General features: G+C 59.2%; 1 protein-coding gene across 1 annotated transcript in view; it reads left to right on the top strand.

The window, feature by feature from the left end:
* The window catches only part of FAM222A (family with sequence similarity 222 member A), a 54,226-nt gene extending 35,669 nt beyond the window's left edge, over positions 1–18,557 (top strand). Inside the window, 2 exon segments of the mRNA XM_026515082.4 lie at positions 15,890–16,341; positions 16,344–18,557. Coding sequence (XP_026370867.3) covers positions 15,890–16,341; positions 16,344–17,171 — 1,280 coding nt within the window. The 3' untranslated portion in view covers positions 17,172–18,557.
* The last annotated feature ends 476 nt before the right edge of the window (positions 18,558–19,033 follow it).

The following is a 19,033-nucleotide window of genomic DNA, read 5'->3' as shown; positions in this document are numbered from 1 at the left end:
ACATTTTTCTGATGGGAAGTGGGTTTAAAAAATTTATTTTATTTTGCCAGCCATTACTTAGGCTTTGCCTTTTTCATTTTCCTTTTAATGAAGTACCATGCTGGTTCAATTTTATTACTTGCCTCTGGAGGAGATGAGTTTTTCTGAGCCCAGCTATTTCCCTCCAGTGGCCTCGGAGACAAACCAGTTCCTACAAGTATGGCTTATTTGTGGGCTTTCTTATTTAGCCCTACCTTCTTTGCTTTTCAGAACCGAGTGAGCGTAGGGAAGGTCTAAAATGCTGATGCATCCCTGGTTTCGCTGTGGCACAGAAGGGGGTTTAGATTTGTACAGGGCGTATCCATCACAGTTGGGAAGTGTATGCTGCTGGCTCTTTCTGAAATGTGCAGCTCTGGCCCTCTCTTTCGCTTCCTCCCTCAGCCCCACTGGATCTCTGTTGCTTTGGGCAGCCTGTCTGCCTGTTGTTGTTGAGGGGTTTAGCGGTCTCCTAGTTTTGCCAAAAAAGGGAACTTGCGTTTTTGTTCCATGTTGCTTTTGGGGTATTTGGAGGAAGAGAAGGTATTATATCAACATGCCTCAAAATTGAGGGTCTTCTGCTGGTGTTCCTTCAGAGATGGGGGTATAGAGAAGTAACTGTCTGCCTTATCAAATACAGAACAATGACAGATAATTTGGTGGGGGGGGGGGGCTTTGGTCTCAAGGAATGTTTCCATGCACAGTCCCCTTCATTCCTTTACATGACCTTCAGGGAGAACATATTCTCTTTTATTAAATTAAGTACTTCACTGAATAGATTGTCCATGGTGCCCAATTCAGAAAGCACGAGAATTTAAAACGAAAAATAACTCTCCTTCTCAGAGGAAACCAGTGTTGGCCGTTTCTTAAATACCCTCCTGAAAAATGCACACATGCAGGAGGAACAGTAAATACCTTCTGTAGAAACACTCCTATCCCCCCGTCTCAGTTCCTTGCCTTTTTTCATTGCCAGTATAGCCTGGCAGTTACTCACCATCTGATAGAAGGCGTGCCCTCTCTTTAACAGCTGCATGGTATTCCATTACATGGGTAAGAATAACATGTTAAACCATCCCTCTGTTGATGGACGTTTAGGTTGTTTCTAGTCTCTTGCTATTCAGAACAGGGCTGTAATGAATCTTTGTACATGTAGGTATATTTGTGCAAAAAAAAAAATTCTTCCAGGACGGACTTACTGGCTCAGAGGATCTGTGCGTTTTCACCTTTGACTGCTCCTGTGCAGTTGGCTGCAGGCAGGGGCCGGGCATGATGACCTGGACCGGTCCTTCTCTCCTGCTCCAAGGCTTGAACGAGATAGTGTAGAGGGCCACCAAGGACGTCCTGCTTCTGCAGCTCACTCAGACCCTTTGACATCTTTGCACTTACTGGAAAAGACAACGACTAGGCCTGTAATTGAAGAGCACAGGAAAGGGGGGCAGGAAGGGAGATAAGCACATTGAACTGGGTGCCCTGCTGCCGGTCAAGGCCTAGACACTCGGCAGGGGAGGCTCCTGCCCTTTCCTCCCAGGCGTGACTCTGGGGCAGTCAGGCCTTAAGCAGACCCTCGTGGCCTGTGGCCTTCGGGCAGAACTGAGATGAGAAGGGCTCTCCCTGAGCTTTGTGACCAGACCATAGGCTGTGCTGCATTTCTTACCACAGGAGAAGGCTCTCGACTGGGCCACGTGTACTGTGACCTTGGACAAGTTGGTCAGCTTCTTAGGACCAGTGTTCTCCTTTCTATAAAGCAAGGGGTCGGGTCAGGTGGACCTGGGAAGCCGACCAGCTCTGACCACCTGTGTCAGTAATGTCAAAAGCCTGGTCGAGGGAAGATATGGCCCAGTCTGAGATGCCCTCCCTCCAGTCCTTATAAAATGGGATCAGAGCGGCCCGCGTCCACAAAGCTACACGAGCCATGGCAACCACATATGCCCAGAACACGGCCAGCAAGCCAGAGACGGCGGCACTCTCCCTCTCCGGGGCCTGAGGTCAGGCAGGTAGAGGAGCCAGGAGGTGGGGTGACCCTGTGTCCAGGAGCCTGGGCAGCTGGCCGTTGAAGCCTGTTCCAGTGACTTGAGAAAGTGACCTGGAGAGGAAAAAAGGAAAAAGGTGTACGTACGTATGTGCGTGTATACAGTGGGCAGGGGAGTCCATTTCCCCTCCGCTACCTCAGGCCTAACTTCTTGGGCTGCTCCCAGCTGGCCAGAGTCCCAGGGTCCCAAACAGGACCTGCCCACACCTGGGACAGGAGCATGTTCCTCTCAGCTGCTCAGGACCTTCCCTGCTAATGAATATTTGCCTTTCTCATCGTGGTGTTGATACGTGAACTTGGAGCCCACACTGCTCTAAGTATAGGCTGTGCAGAGAGCCCCGGAGAGACACCGCGGGGGTTTGGGGGTGGCATTCAGGGATCTGGCATCCAGGAAGAGCAGAGCTGAGGCCGCCACCCCAGCAGACTGACATGAGCTGCCTCCCTTGCTCTGCCCAGCCTTGGGTAAGCGGCACAGCCTCTCTGTGCCTCACGGGGCCCTTCTATAGGTGAGAGTAGCGTGCCCACCTTGCCCTCCTTCCCAGGAGTCCCCAGGACAAAGGCGTTGAAACGGAGATGGTCCGGGGGCCAAATCCTGGCTGTGCCCCAAATGGGACGCGTGTGTGTGTGTGTGTGTGTGTGTGTGTGTGTGTGTGTGCGTGCTCTTGGGCAAGTGAGTGACCAGCCATCTCCGGGCCTGTTAACTCCACTGTGACGTGAAGATGCAACAACAGAGAACCTCCAGGGCCTGGTGGCAGACTCAAACAATTTACCTGCCCCGCCTCCCCCCAGAGAGTGGGCGGCCCCCTCCCCACACTCCCCGAGGGACAAAAGCTTCCCAGCCCACTCTCTCGTCTTCAGGGGAGGAAGGGCTTGCTCACCCGGGAGGAGCAGGAAGAGGCTCTTCTCCCCCATTCCCACCCCTCTCCCACCAACCTTGACCCCAAAAGGCTGGAAATACAGCCCCACGAGCATTCCTGCAGCTGCTTCCACTGGCACTAATAAAATACGGAAGAAACAAAGCAATTTAAAATTCCAATAAAATTAAAAACAAACCTCTGGTAGCAGATTCAATTACGTAGCTGTTGCTGAGTGCAGCCTGGGGACAGAAGGAAGGTCCGGTGCCACGCCCGCCACAGGAACGCTGCCTAGGAGAGGACAGCAGCTCAGAGCTGAAGGGCTGGGAGACGGCCAGATGGAGTCAGCCCCCTTTGCAGGATTTAACAAATAAAGATCAGCTTTTACACGCAGAAGGCAGGCCCCTTCCTCTGTTAATGGAGCAGCCGAGCATAATCCACCACGAACCAACCTGAGGGCTGCTAAAACCAGAGCAGGACAAAGGTCCAAATCACGGCCTTCCACACTGCACCGAGGTCCTGGCCAGCTCAGTGAGACGGAGACCACGAGTAACAAGCTATAAGGATCAGAAAGAAGTGAAACTAGCTGCGTAGAAACCGCAAAAGAATCCAGCAAGCTTGCAGATGTAAGGCCAACACACAAACACCATCGTGTTCCCTACAGCGGGCGCCGGCGAACGCTCCCTGTAACTTTTCCGATATTTTCATCCCTGCGGGCCGACAGTCTCTACGGTAACTTACTCCGCTCGGCCACGTGGTAGCGCGGAAACAGCCACAGACGCTGGGAAATGAATTGGCGTGGCTGTGTTCCAATAAAACTTTATTTACAAAAGCAGGCAGCAGGCCAGGCCTGGCCTGGATGCGGTGTTTTGCTGGCGCCTACCCTACACCAGCTACAAAGCCCTGGAAATTACATTTTAAAAAAAGATACTATTACCATTTTTTTTTTTTTTTTGGAAACAGCTTTCCACGTATGGTAACACCTACCACACACTCCATCCATTCAAAGCGTACTGGCGAGTACTTTGTAGCTTGAATTGACAGGGCCATGCCATCACCACCATTAAGTTTCAGAACATTGCCTCATCGCCCCAGACAGAAACCCCACCCTCATGAACGGTCAGTCCCCATTCCTTCCGGCCTCCTCACAGCCTGACCACTCAACTCGCTAACTCTCTGTGTCTGCATTTGCCTGTCTCGGACGTTCTGGATAAATGCAGTTATACAACGTGCAGCCCTTTGTGTTTGGCTGTTTTCACTTCCTATGTTTTCGGGGTTCAGCCCCCAAGTATCTCGTGCCCATACCTCATTCCTCGTGATCACTGAGGAATATTCCCTTGCATGGCTACGTCTTGTTTTCTTTACCACGTGTCAGCGGACAGATGTGTGGGTTGTTCCACCTTTGGGGCGATCGTAATGCTGCCGTGAATGTTCGCGTACAAGTCTTTGCAGGGACATAGGTTTTTGTTGGTCTTGCGGGTAAACCTGAGAGTTGTGTTGCTGGGGCACATGGCCATTCTCGGACTCTTTGAGGAACTGCCAGAACAGTTTCCAGAGCAGCTGTGCCATTGCACGCGCCCTCCAGCCGCGGGGGAGGCGCCAGTTCCTCCACAGCTTCACCAAAACTTACCACCTGGCTTTCTGATCCCGGCCGTGCCCCTGGGTGTGAAGTGGGATCTCGCTGCGGTGTGGATTTGTGGGGGGTATTTTGAGGACTAAATCCAGCTCATTGGTTACAGTTCTATTCAGATTTTGTTTCTTCGTAAGTCAGTCAGGTAGTTTGTGTCTTCTAGGAATTGTCCGTTTTATCCACGTTATGGTATTACTGTATTAAGAAACTAAAATAAATTGGTGAAAGAGGTAAATGATTATTGTGGAGAAAAGTGTACTCAGTGATATTTTTTAAAGACCTGAATAAACATAGATATACATCCTGCACGTGGACAGAGATTCAATAAGGGGGAAATAAATCCAGCCCTTACATCCTGACCATTTGTGTGTGTGTGTGTGTGTGTGCGTGCACACACGCGTGCAACTTGAAAAGCTAACTTTGGAGTTGATAAGAACAAAAGGCCAAGAAAGGGCAAGGCACTTCTGACAAAGAAGTATAAGGGTAGGGGACCAAGCTAGTACTGCTCTGGCTTAAGGCTGAGGTGGTGGGATCAGCATGGGGACAGAGGAAGCCAGGGCAGGGAGCGGAACAGCTAGAAAGGGACCAGTGTGCAGGCCCTGCAGATCCCTGGGGATGGACATGCAGTGCTAGGACCTCTGGAATGAATGGATGACATTGGAGCCCTACCTCACACCACACACAATGAGGAATTCCAGACAGATTAAAAATCTGGCACCATGCGAAGCAAAACCATGTAATTCTTTGAAGCAAATGACAGGGAATATCCACCAGGAAGGATTTGCAAACGGAAAAAGAGGGGGAGAGCACAAATAAAGGAAACCAGTTGGAACACATTAAAATGAAAAACTGCAGCTCAGCAAAATGCACCATAAAAAAAGTCAAGACTAGCTAAAGATTGAGAGAGGGTGTCTGCAGCACTTATGATGGACCAGTATCCAGAACAGAGAGCCAGGGATGTGGCTGCAGAGAGAGAGAGAGCAATGTGGAGGGGCAAGGGGTGGGAGGGGGCTGGGCACATGCGAAGGGAAGGGTGGATGAGTCAGACCCACGTGGTTGTGGATGGAGACGGAGTGGGTGGGGCGTAATGTATGTGGCCACAAGGAGGAGAGATGAGGCAGCGGTTCCAAAGGGCACCGGGCAGGCAGTGGGCAGCAGGCTGGGCACAGGGAGACAGGGAGAAGTAGGCTCTCAGAGGCCAGTCAGGGAGCAGGTAAGGGAAACGGAGACACAGGTGAGCGGCAGGAAGGTCAGGCTGGGAAGGGATTAAAGTCCGCCCAGCCCTGCAGGCCCCCTTGGGCACTCCAGGGTGTGGAAGGCGTGTGTGGCTGCACGCGTAAGCCTGTGAGCACCCCCTGGTCTCTACGTACAGGACGGCCCTGAATATCTGCGCACCTGTGACTCCACACGTGTGCCGCTAAGCATCTGAGCTTGTGTATGTGGGAGCCTGCACGCATGTGCACACACACGGAGGAGGAGAGGATCCTTCCTGCAGTGCCCAGTGATAACCGCTACCCTGCACTGCCTAGTCTGGTCCAGAAAGAGCTGGAAGGCAGGCGGCCAGCCTTTTCTGAGTACCCACGATACACCAAGATTTCTGACATGCGTTCTCTCATGGAATCCCCACTCTGTTCTCTTAGGGCAGATGGAGGCCAGGGAGCTGCGGTCACCTCCCGGAGGTCACCCTGCTGGTGAGCGGGGCAGCTGGATTCACACCGCGGTCAGCGGGCTGGAGGCAGGTCAGGGTGGTTGGCGCCCTCCCGGTGCAGGCCAGAGGACAGCTGCATCTGCCCCGGCCCAGCCGCCTCCCCCCCTTCCTGGGCAGCCTCATTAGGGATTCTGCTGCTGCCACCGGCTAATTAGTGTCACGTTAATTGAGCATTCAGGAGGCTGCCACCTCCAAGGGCAGAGTGTCGGCAGCAAAGGGGAATGCAGATGCAGACTGCTCCTCCCTGCGGGCTTGGGCCGGGCCCTGTGCTCAGGGACCCCGTGTGCCCTGGAGCCGCCCGGGACACCCCTCCCCCGTTTCCACAAGGTACCACCCATGCTGTGGCTTCCCCGAGCCTGAAGGGAAGAGGCAACAGGCAAAATCTGCAACCACGCGAGAAAGAAATGGCATTTGCTGAGCACCTACTGTGTGCCTGGCATACCTTTAGTCCTCCCACTCCTCCTGGGGGAAAGCTACAGTCAGCTCCATCTTACAGTCAAGAAAAGCCAAGGTCCCCCAAGGGAAGAACTTCTGTAGGAGTGTGTCCAGTGGGCCGGCAGGGGCCTGTGTTCAGCTGGACAGTACCTGGAGGGGCTGGCATGTGGCTATGGGAGGTGCCTGGGGTCCCATGGAGAACCCCGGAGGCTGGGAGCAGGAATTCTGGGCTGGCGTCTTCCCCCCACCCCCCCACCCCTGAATCTACCACCATGCCGTCGTCCACCTGCCCCTCGGGAAGCGAGTACCACGGGCCTTACGGGGCCTTCAGCCACCTGTGATCTGTCCACCCCTGCCTCTCCTTAGAGATGAGAAACCCAGGGTCCTGTTCAGTGGTCTGCCCCAGGTCCGCCGCAGCAGTAGTAACGCTGCACGTCAGTCCACCGCGGCCCGACCCCAGCCCGAGTGCGAGCTTTGCACCTGTGCCGTCTCTCTGACAAAGCCCCCCCCCCCCATCCCCTCCCCGTGCTTCTCCCCTCCTCACAGGGGGCTGCCGGGGGCTGCCAAGTCCCGCTCTCCTGTCTCCCTGTAGCAACATTAAACCCCACTCAAAGGGCTGCTTTTAATTGGCTTAATATACTCGTTAATAACCACGTCTCTTTAAGGCACCTGTAAAAGGCCCATAACATTAACGTAATGGCAGTGACATTCCTCCGCACTTCCAGCCAGCCTTTTAAATTTCCCGACAGGACTTTAATGGGGGCCGGGGGGCAGGGGTGGCCCAGCTCACAGGGTGGGTACCGTGGTCTCTGTGTACGGGAGTCCACGTTCTGTCTGGCTGCTGCCCCCACCGCCTCCCGGGGGCCTCAGAACAGGGGAGTCGCTGGACTCAGCACTGTGCAAACACCTGCCGGGGCTCCACACATTTTTTCAGGGGTCAGGGTGCTGAGAAAGAGCAGAGCTCACCCTCCGTATTAGCCCAGGAGACAACGGACAGTTAGAGCCTGGGGGCCCCAGGGAGGGTGTGTGGAGCCCGTCCCCACGGAGACCCAGGGCATCAAAGCCCCGGCTTCTTACTCCGTTCCCGTGGTGCGTAATCCAGGCACCTGTGTGCCAGGCACTATACGCGCAGTTCCCCCCAACCCCAGGTTCACCACTCTCCATCAGGAACTGGGGGCGGTGGGGGGAGGCTGGAGACGGAGGATCTCCCACCAGGGTGTGGGAGACAGACGGACACAGACCGGATGAGGACGCTGTCCACAGGACATGAGCACAAGGGGGCGTCGTTCCAGCTGGGCGCCAAAGGGCCCGTGGGAATTTGGTTACCGAGGGGAAGAGTATCAGGGGGAGAGACCTGTCCCGAGCCACGGCGTCCGTGGTGCGCAGTGACCAAGAGCGGGTACCCAGGGGACAGATGACGGGGCTCAGAACCTGGCTCACAAATCCTTTCTGTGCCCTGAGAGGTCTCAAACTAGTGGTCCTCGGGCCACCTCCCACCCAGCAGGTGCACAGTTTGCTCTGAGTGGTGTCAGAGCACGGTTTCTGGGGTGCGCACCTCTGGGCCCGGCACAGCCTCCCACCCACCTCAGTCCCTGCCCCGCCTGGGCCTTCTGGCCCATTCCCAGGCCCTCTGTCGTCCAGTACTCAGCAACGACGTGCAGGGAGTCGCATTTGCAATCCACACTTGACACCCTGTTCCCTGAACGTCTCCCTTCCTCTTCTGAAACCAGGGCCACTTCCCAGGCTGCCACAAGGCCGTCAGAAGGGCAGGGCTGTAAGGGTTCAGCACCAGGCCCGGCCCAGACCAACGCGCAACCAAGGGTGGTGGTGGGCATGTGAGACGGGGCCCAGAGGACACTGCGGGTGTGTCCAGGGGCCTGTGGGGAAGGAGGGCTGCCGTCATGGCTGGGGCCTCAAATGCCAGCCTGAATGGTTCAGATTTCACACAAACGGGCTCAATGGAGGATTTTACAGAGACGAACCTGGGGGCTTGGAAGCAGTGGATGGGGCTTTGTAGTGAATTCATCACCACCAGCAATCATAGCACCCCGAGGACAGGCCCCTTTATGGTCCTCATAAAAACTCTCCAAGACCAGCAGCCGCGTCCCCATTTTACACAAGAGAAAACAGGCTCAGAGAGGGGCAGCGGCCTGCCTGAAGCCACACAGTGTGTGGCAGAGATGGGATCTGAACCCAGATGTCTGACTCAGCCCCCCTTCTCCCTCCCCATACCCCCCCCCCACTATGATGCCTTCTCAAAAGGCTGCCAGCCGCCCTCTGTGCTCGGGAGCAGAGGCAGCCTGACGGGAGGGGGCCCGGGCGGGGAGCCAGGGAGGGGCTCTGGCTGCTCAAGGCCAAGGGGAAGAGGAGGCGGCTCTGAAGCCCACTGCATGACGCAGGCGTCAAGGGCAGGGCCCTGGGAGAAAGGAGAGCCGGGCGCCTGTCCCCCACCCTAACACGATACACGGTCATGGCCAGCCCCTGGTGACTACAGAAAAGCACAAAGAAGAAATAAAATGCCCCCCTCACCAGGCTGGGCCACGCTGGCATCTGGGGCCTTTTTTCTTCAAGTCTTGTCTTGACCCCCATTCGAGAGGGAAGGAGAGAGACTGAGGGCTCGTGGGTACAGCCCCTGTGACCTCCTCTCTCCCAGACCTGCACTGTGCCCCCTTGCCCACTTCGTCAGAGCCTTCTAGAACCCAAGTTTTCATGCCCAGCAAAGCACATTTCTGCTGAGGACCTGCTGGGTACCCTGTCTCGTGGGGACAGGCTGCTCCCAGGACTTCTTCGTGAGGCCCCTTTTCCTGCCCTATTTTCTACCCTGTAGCCCGAGGGGGTCCCATCAAAACTCAAGGAAGGTCACGTCCCTTGTCTGGTCCCCACCCTCCACTGCGGAGCAAGAGCCCAGACCCTCACGGGGCCTGACCCCGTCCACCTTCTACGATCCTCCCCTGCTGACGCGACTTCCCCAGACGTGCCTATTCCCCTTGGCCTTGGCACTTGCCGTCCCCCTGCGGAGACCACTGTTCTGTCAGACGGCCACGTGGCTCACTCCCTCACTTTGCAGCCTTCCCTCAAAGGCCACATTATTGGAGATGCCTTTGTCGCTGATCCCCGAGTCCACGCTGGGCACCCCTCCACCGGGTCACTCCCCGGCCCCCGGGCCGCTTCGCTTACTGTGCTTATGTAACAAAACACCCCCGATTCGGTGGCCTCCGACAGCCATCTGGCATGCCTGGGAACACGGACAGGGCCCGGTGGGGAGGGTGTGTCAGCTCCGTGATGCTGCCACCGGCAGCGGGGTCAGGAAGACCCAGGCTGGGGGTTGGAATCTTCCAGAAGCTTGCTTCCCCACACATCAGGTGGTGGATGCCGGCGGTCCACTCAAACACCCACCCGTGGCCTCCCCATGTGGCCTGGGCTTCCCAGAGCACGACGGCTGGGTTCCAGGCATGGGCACCCCGACAGACCGACACAGAGCCACCTCGGCCTCCGTGCAAAGCCACGCTGCTGTAACCACCCAGCCAAGACGGTCACCCGGCGCCCCACCTGCCACGGTCCCCTTCTAAGAACGGAGTCGCTGAGTTCCTTCACGTTCGAGCGAAGGAAGATCGGCCTCCACTACTTGTGGGAGGAGTGCCAAAGATTTCGTGGACAGGTTTTGAAAACTACCACGTGGGCTTTGTCCTTGTTCCCAGGGCCTGTGGCTGCCTGACGTGGCATATAGGACTGTCGCCTCTGCTAGACTGTCAGCTCCGGGAGGGCAGGGACTCTGGTTTGCTCTTCTGCTGCTGCTTCTCCAAGGCCCTGTAACTGCCTGCATAGACAAGGGCCCAGGAAACATCTAGACGCGGGGCTGGAGGGAGGCTTCCGAGAGGCAGCTCTCCATGGGGCTGTCTCCTTGGCTTAGCTCCTCCTGGGACTCGCTCTGCCCAGCGTCTTGACTGGCAGCGAACAGGGGCCCCCAGGCTGGATGGACCCTTTCGGACACAGCCTACTCATCCAGTGAGACACTCCTGGAGACCTGCTATGTGTCCCGTAGACACTTGGGGACACGGCAGTGAGCAGGCCAGCTCAGGGAGCCCGAGTCTGGTGGGGCAGGAGGACAAGCCCAGGGCCACCAGTATCTGCTGTGGTGCCCATGGTGACCACAGCCAAGCACTGAGAGGACCTCCAGGGGGGTCCCCTAGTCCAGCTGGAGGGATCAGGAAAGGCAGGGAGGGAGTAGCATCGAAGACAGGCCCTGGGGTCCCCCAGCAGGCCCCCCTCACCTGCCACACATTAACCCCACGAGCACTGCCCACCCCCGGCCTCACCACTGCCTCACAGCCCCCCCGCAGACACCGGCTCGGCTGACCCTGTGAGCGCTGCCCCCCCCCAGCCTCACCACTGCCTCACAGCCCCCCGCAGACACTGGCTCGGCTGACCCCGTGAGCGCTGCCCCCCCAGCCTCACTACTGCCTCACAGCCCCCCGCAGACACCGGCTCGGCTGACCCCGTGAGCGCTGCCCCCCCAGCCTCACCACTGCCTCACAGCCCCCCGCAGACACCGGCTCGGCCGGCCCCTCCTGCGAGGCCCTGTGTCATTACACCGACCACAGCAGCCTGTGCAATTGCACTGATCGGGTGGCTGCCCATCCCCCCTCCAGGGGAGAGTCTAGAGCCTTCACCAAGCTCCAGAGGACGGGGCCCAGGCTGGCCCAAGTGGCCAGACACCCCAAGCCACGGCTGCCGTCCCCTGGCGGGAAAGGCTGGGTTGGGGGCACCTGGGGCGGCTCAGGGGAAAGCCCCTCAGGAACAAGGGGGAGAGTAGGAGCCGTAGACTCCCAGGGCCACAGTGGCACTGCCGCCGGGCCAGGTTTGACACAAGGGACTCTGGTGACCTACAGGGGCGGGTCCACACACCCCCCGACCCCGGCACTTGCAGTCACAACACTGAAGAGTCCTGAGCACAGGCCTAGGCGAGACCTGTCCCCGGGCTGCCAGCCGGCGGGCTCCAGGAGCAGGCCCAGGGCGGGGGCGACAGTTGCCTGGCCTGTGACCTCTGGTGGCTCACCTCCCGCCTCTCTGGGCCTCTGGGCTGACTGTAAGGCCCCTCCCTTGGGATGCAGGTGCAGTGAAGGGGACGTGGAAGGCAGGCAGACCGGGTCCGCAGCTCAGCTCTGCGCCTCGCCCAGCTGCGTGGACTCACGTCTGTGGGCCGGGGCCTGTGCTAGTTACCTATAGTGGTGGGAACTGGTTGCTTCCAAACTTAGTGGCTTAAGACACGGATAGACAAGCACTCTCTCTCACGGTTTCTGTGAGTCAGGGATTCAGGGGCGGCTTCGCTGCGTAGCTCTGCTTTGTGTCTCCCCCGAGGCCGCAGTCAGGGTGTTGGCTGGGGCCGCACTCATCCGAAGGCTTGACCGGGGCTGGAGGCCCTGCTTCCAGGAGGCCGCCTCACACGGCTGTGGGCAGGAGACCCCAGTTCATCTCACTGGGCTTCGCCAGTATCCCAGTGACAGTCACACTGCTTCTCCTCCTCAGGACCTCACAGGTCCCATGGGTCAGCCCTGCCTGGCCTCAGAGGAGACTGCACCTGAGGGTGAGTACCGGGGGGGGGGGGGAGGATCGCAGAGGGGGCCTGGCAGATCCGGGAGGCTGCCTGCCAAATGCCACCACCAGTCTCCTTCCTCCTCTGTAAAACAGGGACCCTCTCCCGGCTCCCAGAGCGCTCGGGTGCTCCAAACAAGAGACGTCGGGAAAAGCCTGGCCCGTACTCAGAGCAGCCAAAGGGCGGCCCCATCGCTCCCACAAATGCTGGAGGCCCCAACCCACCCTCACGGAACCTTGCTGACCGGCCGGGGCCCAGACGGGCTCCTCCCCTTGGTGAATGGGAACCAGTAACAGGCAGGACTCTTCCCCCGCCAGCACTTCTTTTTCTTAAAGGTTTTAAACACCTAATTTATTCCATCCATTAGATAGATTTTGTAGATTTAATCATTTTCACAGTTGGTGGCTCATTGGATACTCAAGATAAACTCCAAATGAAAGTATAATGGTGAGGACAAATGAGTTTTCACACCACAATGGCAGAAACCTGCTTGGGAAGAGGGTTTAAGAGGAACAAAAATACATACAGATATAATTTTTTTTCCCCGGCAGCCGCTTTTGCTGACTATAGTAGGTTACTACAGTTAATTTCACCAGTTTTGTTCATCTGTAAAATTGCATAAAAGTGACATTTTTGTGCTCATTATAGCAACTGCTGATTTATGGCTGGTAAATGAAGAGCTGGTCCCTTTTTTGCGGGACTCTCCGAGCGGCGCTAAGTGCCCATGAAATTGCTTGTATAATGTAGTTTAAATCCAATCTCGGAGAAAGATTCCCCCGTTGGCCAAAGTGACATTTCCATTCTCCACACCGAGTTTATTTTAGGCCACTTAGGAGAGGGCTGCCCCAGGCAGGGTCAGGATGGAGGTCTGTGGCCTGCCAGGGGTCAGCTCCACCTGCCCGGCCCAGGTTAGGACCGAGGGATGGAGGGCAGTGGCCCAGTCTCCTTGGGATGCCGAGGGCTGCCTACCTCTTCCCTCCCTGCTGCCCTGCCCAGGTCAGAGCACATCCCCGCACCTCAGCGCAGAGGGGAATGTCCTTTCTAACAGGCGTGCCTGTCCCCACCCCTCCCCTCCCTGAAACCTGGCAGGGCTGCCGGTGGTCTGGGGCAGGGCTTCTCCAACATGCAGATCTGCGGAGGAGGCCGTCGTGCACTGTGGGACGTCCCGTGGCGTGCCTGGCCCACTACCCACTGCACACCAGTAGCTGGGGCAGACGCTTCCCCAGCCCAAGTGTGAGGACCAAATACCTCACCCGGCTGGCCAGTGTGCCCTCCACGGGCGGGGGCAGGGGGAAGAACCGCTGCCCTACAGTGAAGAGGCCCCTCTGCACCAGCCTGACGCCCCCCCCCCCGCCCCCGCCCCCGCCCCAGGCCGCCGCTGTCTCCCGATGGTCTGCCCTGGGCTTCTGCTCTCATTCTGGATTATGAACAGTTCCCACTCGGGACAGGCGTCCTCACCTCTGGACCTTTGCCTGTGCTATTTCTTCTGCCTGAAATATGTTTCTCTGCTCTCTCCTCACCTCTTTCAACATTGCCTTAACTGGGATGCTCTTTCTTCTAGAAAGCGGTCTTGCTTTCCGAAGGCTGGCTGAGTGAGGCCCCCCCTGCATCCCAAGATGCCTGTGCCTCCCCGTCACAGCACATAGCTTGCTCAGATTGGCTGTGAGCCCAACAAGGGGATCGGGCGGGGGTGAGGCTCTGGAAGGGTGGGCTGTGGGGTGAGGCCTTCCAACGGATGGGGAGGGGGCCTGAGGAAGGTAGTGGGGTCAGCACTCCACCCCAGCCACCATGCCAGGCCCACCTGTGCTGGTCAGAAGGAAGGGCGGCCTGAGCCCCTGCCGCTTCCTCGCCAGGAAGGCCCTTGTCCCAGGCAGATGGGGAGGGTACTACCAGTCCCTTGTAGGGCACCTGCTTCTGCTACCGCACCCCACCGCCCGCAGCTCATCAGAACTCGCAGCCACCCTGGGAGGCCGTGTCCCCAGCAGCATCACTCCCATTTTACAGATGAGGAAACAGAGCCTCGGAGTGGGGAAGCCTCATTCTCAGGTCCCCCCAGAGAGAGTCACTGGTGGGCCGGGGGGGTGCTCATAGGGCAGGAGGAAGGCAGTGTGCTATGGAGACCTTGAGGGGTCCCCTTGCCCCAGGGCCCAGAGAGGTCACCCCCTCCCGGCACCCACCATGTGCCTCACACCCTCCACCAGCCCCTTGGCACAGCCATCCGTCCAGGCCATGCTGCAGGACCGGCACAGTCACGATCCCCATTCCACAGGGGGGGGAAACAGGCTCAGCCAGGCCAGCCATTTGCCCAGAGCCACAAAGCCCCACAACCAGACAGGATTCTACCCAGCCAGCCAGTTCTAGAGCTCGGGGTCTTCCCAACTATCTCATAGAGGCCCCTCCTCCCTTCCCCACCCAGGGGGGGTCCTGGGCAGCACTGAGGAATGTCTCAGGTCCAGGGAGGGGCTTTGGATGGGAGAAGGGGGTCACCCACCAGCAGCCCACCCCCCCCATGGAAGGGGCCAGTGGTGCCATCAAAAGTAGGACAGTCAGCCTGTCACACAAAGTGCACCCTGCAGCCCCATGCTGACAGCGTGCGGAAAAGGCAGTGGTTACCACCCCGGCCTTGCAGGTGACAGGCAGACTCGGGGAGGGGCTGGGCAGCCGGGGTGGGTAAACTCCCTCCTCACCTTGACTGATCACGGGCGTGTGAGCAGCCAGTGGAAGCCAACAGGGCAGCTCCTGCCTGCAGCGCGTCCCCCGTTCCAGGCCTTGTGCTCTGTTCACAGGGCAGCACACTTAACCATCCCGTACAGGTCAGCAGGTCATCATTGTCCCATTTTACAGATGAGGAAAGGGAGGCACAAAGAAGATAGTGAGGAAATAGGAGGAGTGGCCCCCCAGAGGTGTGGCGTTAAGACAGGTGACACCAAGCATTCACTGAGGGTGTGGAGCCCCCGGAACCCCTGTGCTCTGCGGGGGCGGTGGAGCCCGGCACGGTCTCTTTGGCAAACTGTGGGTGTTTTCTCCTAAAGCTGTGTATTCACCTGCCCCGAATCCCCCTGCTGGGCATGGTCCCAACAGAAATCACTGGATAACGTGCACATGAGGACGCGTGGTGCTAAGTGTCTCGGCTCCAAGGCCATCAACAGTAGCAAGGATGAGGACCTTGTGATGGCGCGTCCCACACACGAACCACAGCCCCCGGGGAAATCCCACAAGCCACCTTAAGTGGCAGAGGCCGATGCGGATGGGGACGCATGGCAGGGTTCCATCCCGCCTGTACGGACACTGCCATCAGGACAGTTGTTCACACGGGTGGGGGCGCAGGGGACTCCGGGGGACTGGCAGTGCCCCGTCGCCTGGGCACACGAGTGGTACAGGAGCACGTGCCGTCTGTGCAAGTTCAGCTTACGAAATGCGTCGTTTCCTTCCCATACTTTACACCAGATCCAGAGCTTCGGCGCCTGGAAGGAGCAAACTGGAGAAGCAAGGGGATGGATGGGGAACCGACAGAGGGAGGCGCAGAGTGAGCCCCGCTGGGGGCGGTGGGGCTGTGGCCTCCAGGGCTCCCCGGGTCACGGGGGCATCTCTCACCCATGCTTTCCTCTCCGGCTTGTCCCCGCAGGCGAGACGGCGGCCAGCTCCATGCATTCGTCCCGCTACCCGAGCCCGGCCGAGCTGGACGCCTACGCCGAGAAGGTGGCCAACAGCCCGCTGTCCATCAAGATCTTCCCCACCAACATCCGGGTGCCCCAGCACAAGCACCTCGGCCGCACCGTCAACGGCTATGACACGAGCGGCCAGCGCTACAGCCCCTACCCGCAGCACGCCGCCGGCTACCAGGGCCTGCTGGCCGTCGTCAAGGCCGCCGTGTCCTCCTCCGGCGCCGCCGCACCCGCCGGGCCCGCCAAGAGCGTGCTCAAGAGCGCCGAGGGCAAGCGGACCAAGCTGTCGCCGGCCGCCGTGCAGGTGGGCATTGCGCCCTATCCGGTGCCCAGCACTCTGGGGCCCCTGGCCTACCCCAAGCCCCCCGAGGCACCTGCCCCGCCACCCGGCCTGCCCGCGGCCGCCGCCACCCCGCCGCCGCCGCCATCCCCCTGCCTGGCCGCGGCCTGCCCCTGCCGCCTTCCAACCTGCCCTCCATCCACAGCCTCCTCTACCAGCTCAACCAGCAGTGCCGGGCCCCGGGCGCCGCGCCCGCCGCCTGCCAGGCCGTAGCCGGTCCGCACCCCAGCCCGGCCAAGCACGGCCCCGTGCCCAGCTTCCCCGGCATGGCCTACTCGGCCGCCGCCGGCCTGCCCGACTGCCGGAAAGGCGCCGAGCTGGGCCAGGGGAGCGCGGCGGCCTTGACGTTGGCGGGGGCCACCAAGCCTGCAGGGTATGCGGACGGGGGCCTGGATTACCTGCTGTGGCCGCAGAAGCCGCCCCCACCGCCCCCCCAGCCGCTGCGGGCCTACAGCGGCAGCACCGCGGCCAGCAAGTCCCCCGAGGCCTGCGGGGGGCGGGTGTATGAGCGGGCCAGCGGGTCGCCCCTCACCTGTGGCATGGGGCTGCCCACCGGCTTCACCGTGGGCCAGTACTTCGCCGCCCCCTGGAACAGCGTGCTGGTGACCCCCACCAGCGATTGCTACAACCCGGCGGCGGCTGTGGCAGTCACCGAGCTGGGGCCGGGGGCGGCCCGGGAGCTGGCGGGGCCCCCCGTGGAGGCGCTCTCGGGCCTGCCCAGCAAGAGCGTGTGCAACACGGCGGTGCTGAGCAGCAGCCTGCAATCGCTGGAGTACCTCATCAACGACATCCGGCCGCCCTGCATCAAGGAGCAGATGCTGGGCAAGGGCTACGAGACTGTGGCGGTGCCCCGGCTGCTCGACCACCAGCACGCCCACATCCGCCTGCCCGTCTACAGATAAGGCCTGCCCGGCGGCTGCACGGACCGACGGACAGGGCGCCGAGCGGGGAGGCAGGCCGCGGAACAGGGTGGGCGGTGCCCAGGGGCTCCCGGCCTTGCCCTGTGCCCGAGTGCCCGCGGATGCCCACAGGGAAGCCAGGCTGGCTGCTGCCGTGCGGCCACGTGATGGGGAGTAGCAGGGCAACCTGGATCCCCGTGGCCCCTCCCTGCCATCGGCTGCCCTAGGACACGGGGAGGGCCCAGGGCAGCCGCTGACATCCACCACTTCTCCATCCAAGCTGGTGGAGGCAGGGAGAGAGAAACCACTTTAAAACAGGAATGGTTCTTCCTGGCTTTCCCAGGAGAGGAGCTCAGGCCAGGGTGGGATACAGGAAGAAATGTGACGGTCTAGAGTCGGGGTGGGGTCAGAGCAGCCCCCCGGGGGTCAGACATCTCCTCCCCACATGAGCTCCCCAGTCTCCTGGGAAAGGAGCAGAGAAGGGGTATAGGAAGTCACAGGGCCTACGGTGTCCCCCACTGGCCAATCCAGGTGAAGACCACTCTAATAGAAGCTCCAAGGACTACCAGTCCCCCCTGTTCCTCTTCCTTCCCCTCCTTCTCCAGGTTCTCCTTCCGGTCCTCCCATTCCTTCCCAACACAGAATTGTACCCCCACCCCCCACTCTTTCCAAACCCTGTACTACCACCTCCCCCTTCTCTCCGCATCTTACAGGGCTGCTGGGCACAGCTGTACAGTCTGTGCACTGCACAAGGGCACCTCGTCCAAGGAGACACCATTTGCATCCTGGACTTGTATATTTATTATGGCAATTTTCCGAATCTTGAGGAAGGGGCGCCCTTTTCCCCATTCGCACAAAGGCACCACAGGGGCTAACAGTGGGCCTGCCATCTTAGACACCAGTCAGAGGGACCCTACCCTGCCTTCTTCAGGGGTTTTCCTAGGAGCCAGCGAGGAGGCGACCTACTGGTTTTAGTTGGGAGACCCAATCCAAATCCTTTCCTGCAAGCTGCCCTCCAAGGCCTGCCGTGCACCATGAAGGCTGGGGGGGGGGGGCAGGCAGGGATCCCCCCGCCCCCATTACGTCCCCAAGGCCCGAATCCCCCGAGCCCTGGCCCCTCTGGCACTCCGGAAGCGGTACTGTATCTCTCCAAGGCCTGTTCAAGCACTAAGTGCATTTACAAATCTCTGAGAATGTTTTTTTTTTATACTAAAATTGACCATTATATTCTACTGTGAGAAGTGCAGTCTGCACTATATTGTTTTAAAAACGAAGAGAAAAAAAAAGAAGGAAAACACAGATGGTGTCTCAGCTGTGGAATTGCTTTGTAGCTCTGCTTTTGTTCTTCCCTCCCTCCCTCAGGGGTAACACGGGCTGTCTCCTCCCCTGCTGACCGGGCGCGGAGCCCTGAGGAAGCAGGCCAGGAGCCTCCCGGCACCCACCGCGCTGGGCATTCCGTGGTCCATTTACTTCTCCGGCTGTTTAGAGGTGGGCACTGTCGTGTACCCCGCTTACGCGGCATCACACAGGCTGACGATCGGCCAGCGATCGGCGTGCAGAGAGGTTGAGGCGGAACCGAGCCCGAGCCCCTGGCTCGTTCCCTTGGATGGTGCAGAGGTGGTCTGGGGATGGTGTCCCCCCTGCATCACTGTATTCCTTCCCAGCCTCTCCTCAGTGCCTGGCACACTCCAAGCTTTCATGGGGGGCAGTGCGGCCGCAGGCAGGCCAAAGCGGCGGGGCAGCCCCAGCACACACGCACCCCTGGCCCGGGTGCTGCGGGGTCTGCAGACCACCCTTCCTGTGTGCCAGGTGTTCTCATACATACTCTGTCTCCCTGGAGGCTCCCCACATCCTTGCAGAGTAGT

The sequence above is a fragment of the Ursus arctos genome, unplaced genomic scaffold, assembly GCF_023065955.2.
Source record: "Ursus arctos isolate Adak ecotype North America unplaced genomic scaffold, UrsArc2.0 scaffold_34, whole genome shotgun sequence".
NCBI classification, from domain to species: domain Eukaryota; kingdom Metazoa; phylum Chordata; class Mammalia; order Carnivora; family Ursidae; genus Ursus; species Ursus arctos.
The sequence above is the reverse complement of the archived record's forward strand: the minus strand, read 5'-3'. Positions and strand labels throughout refer to the sequence as shown.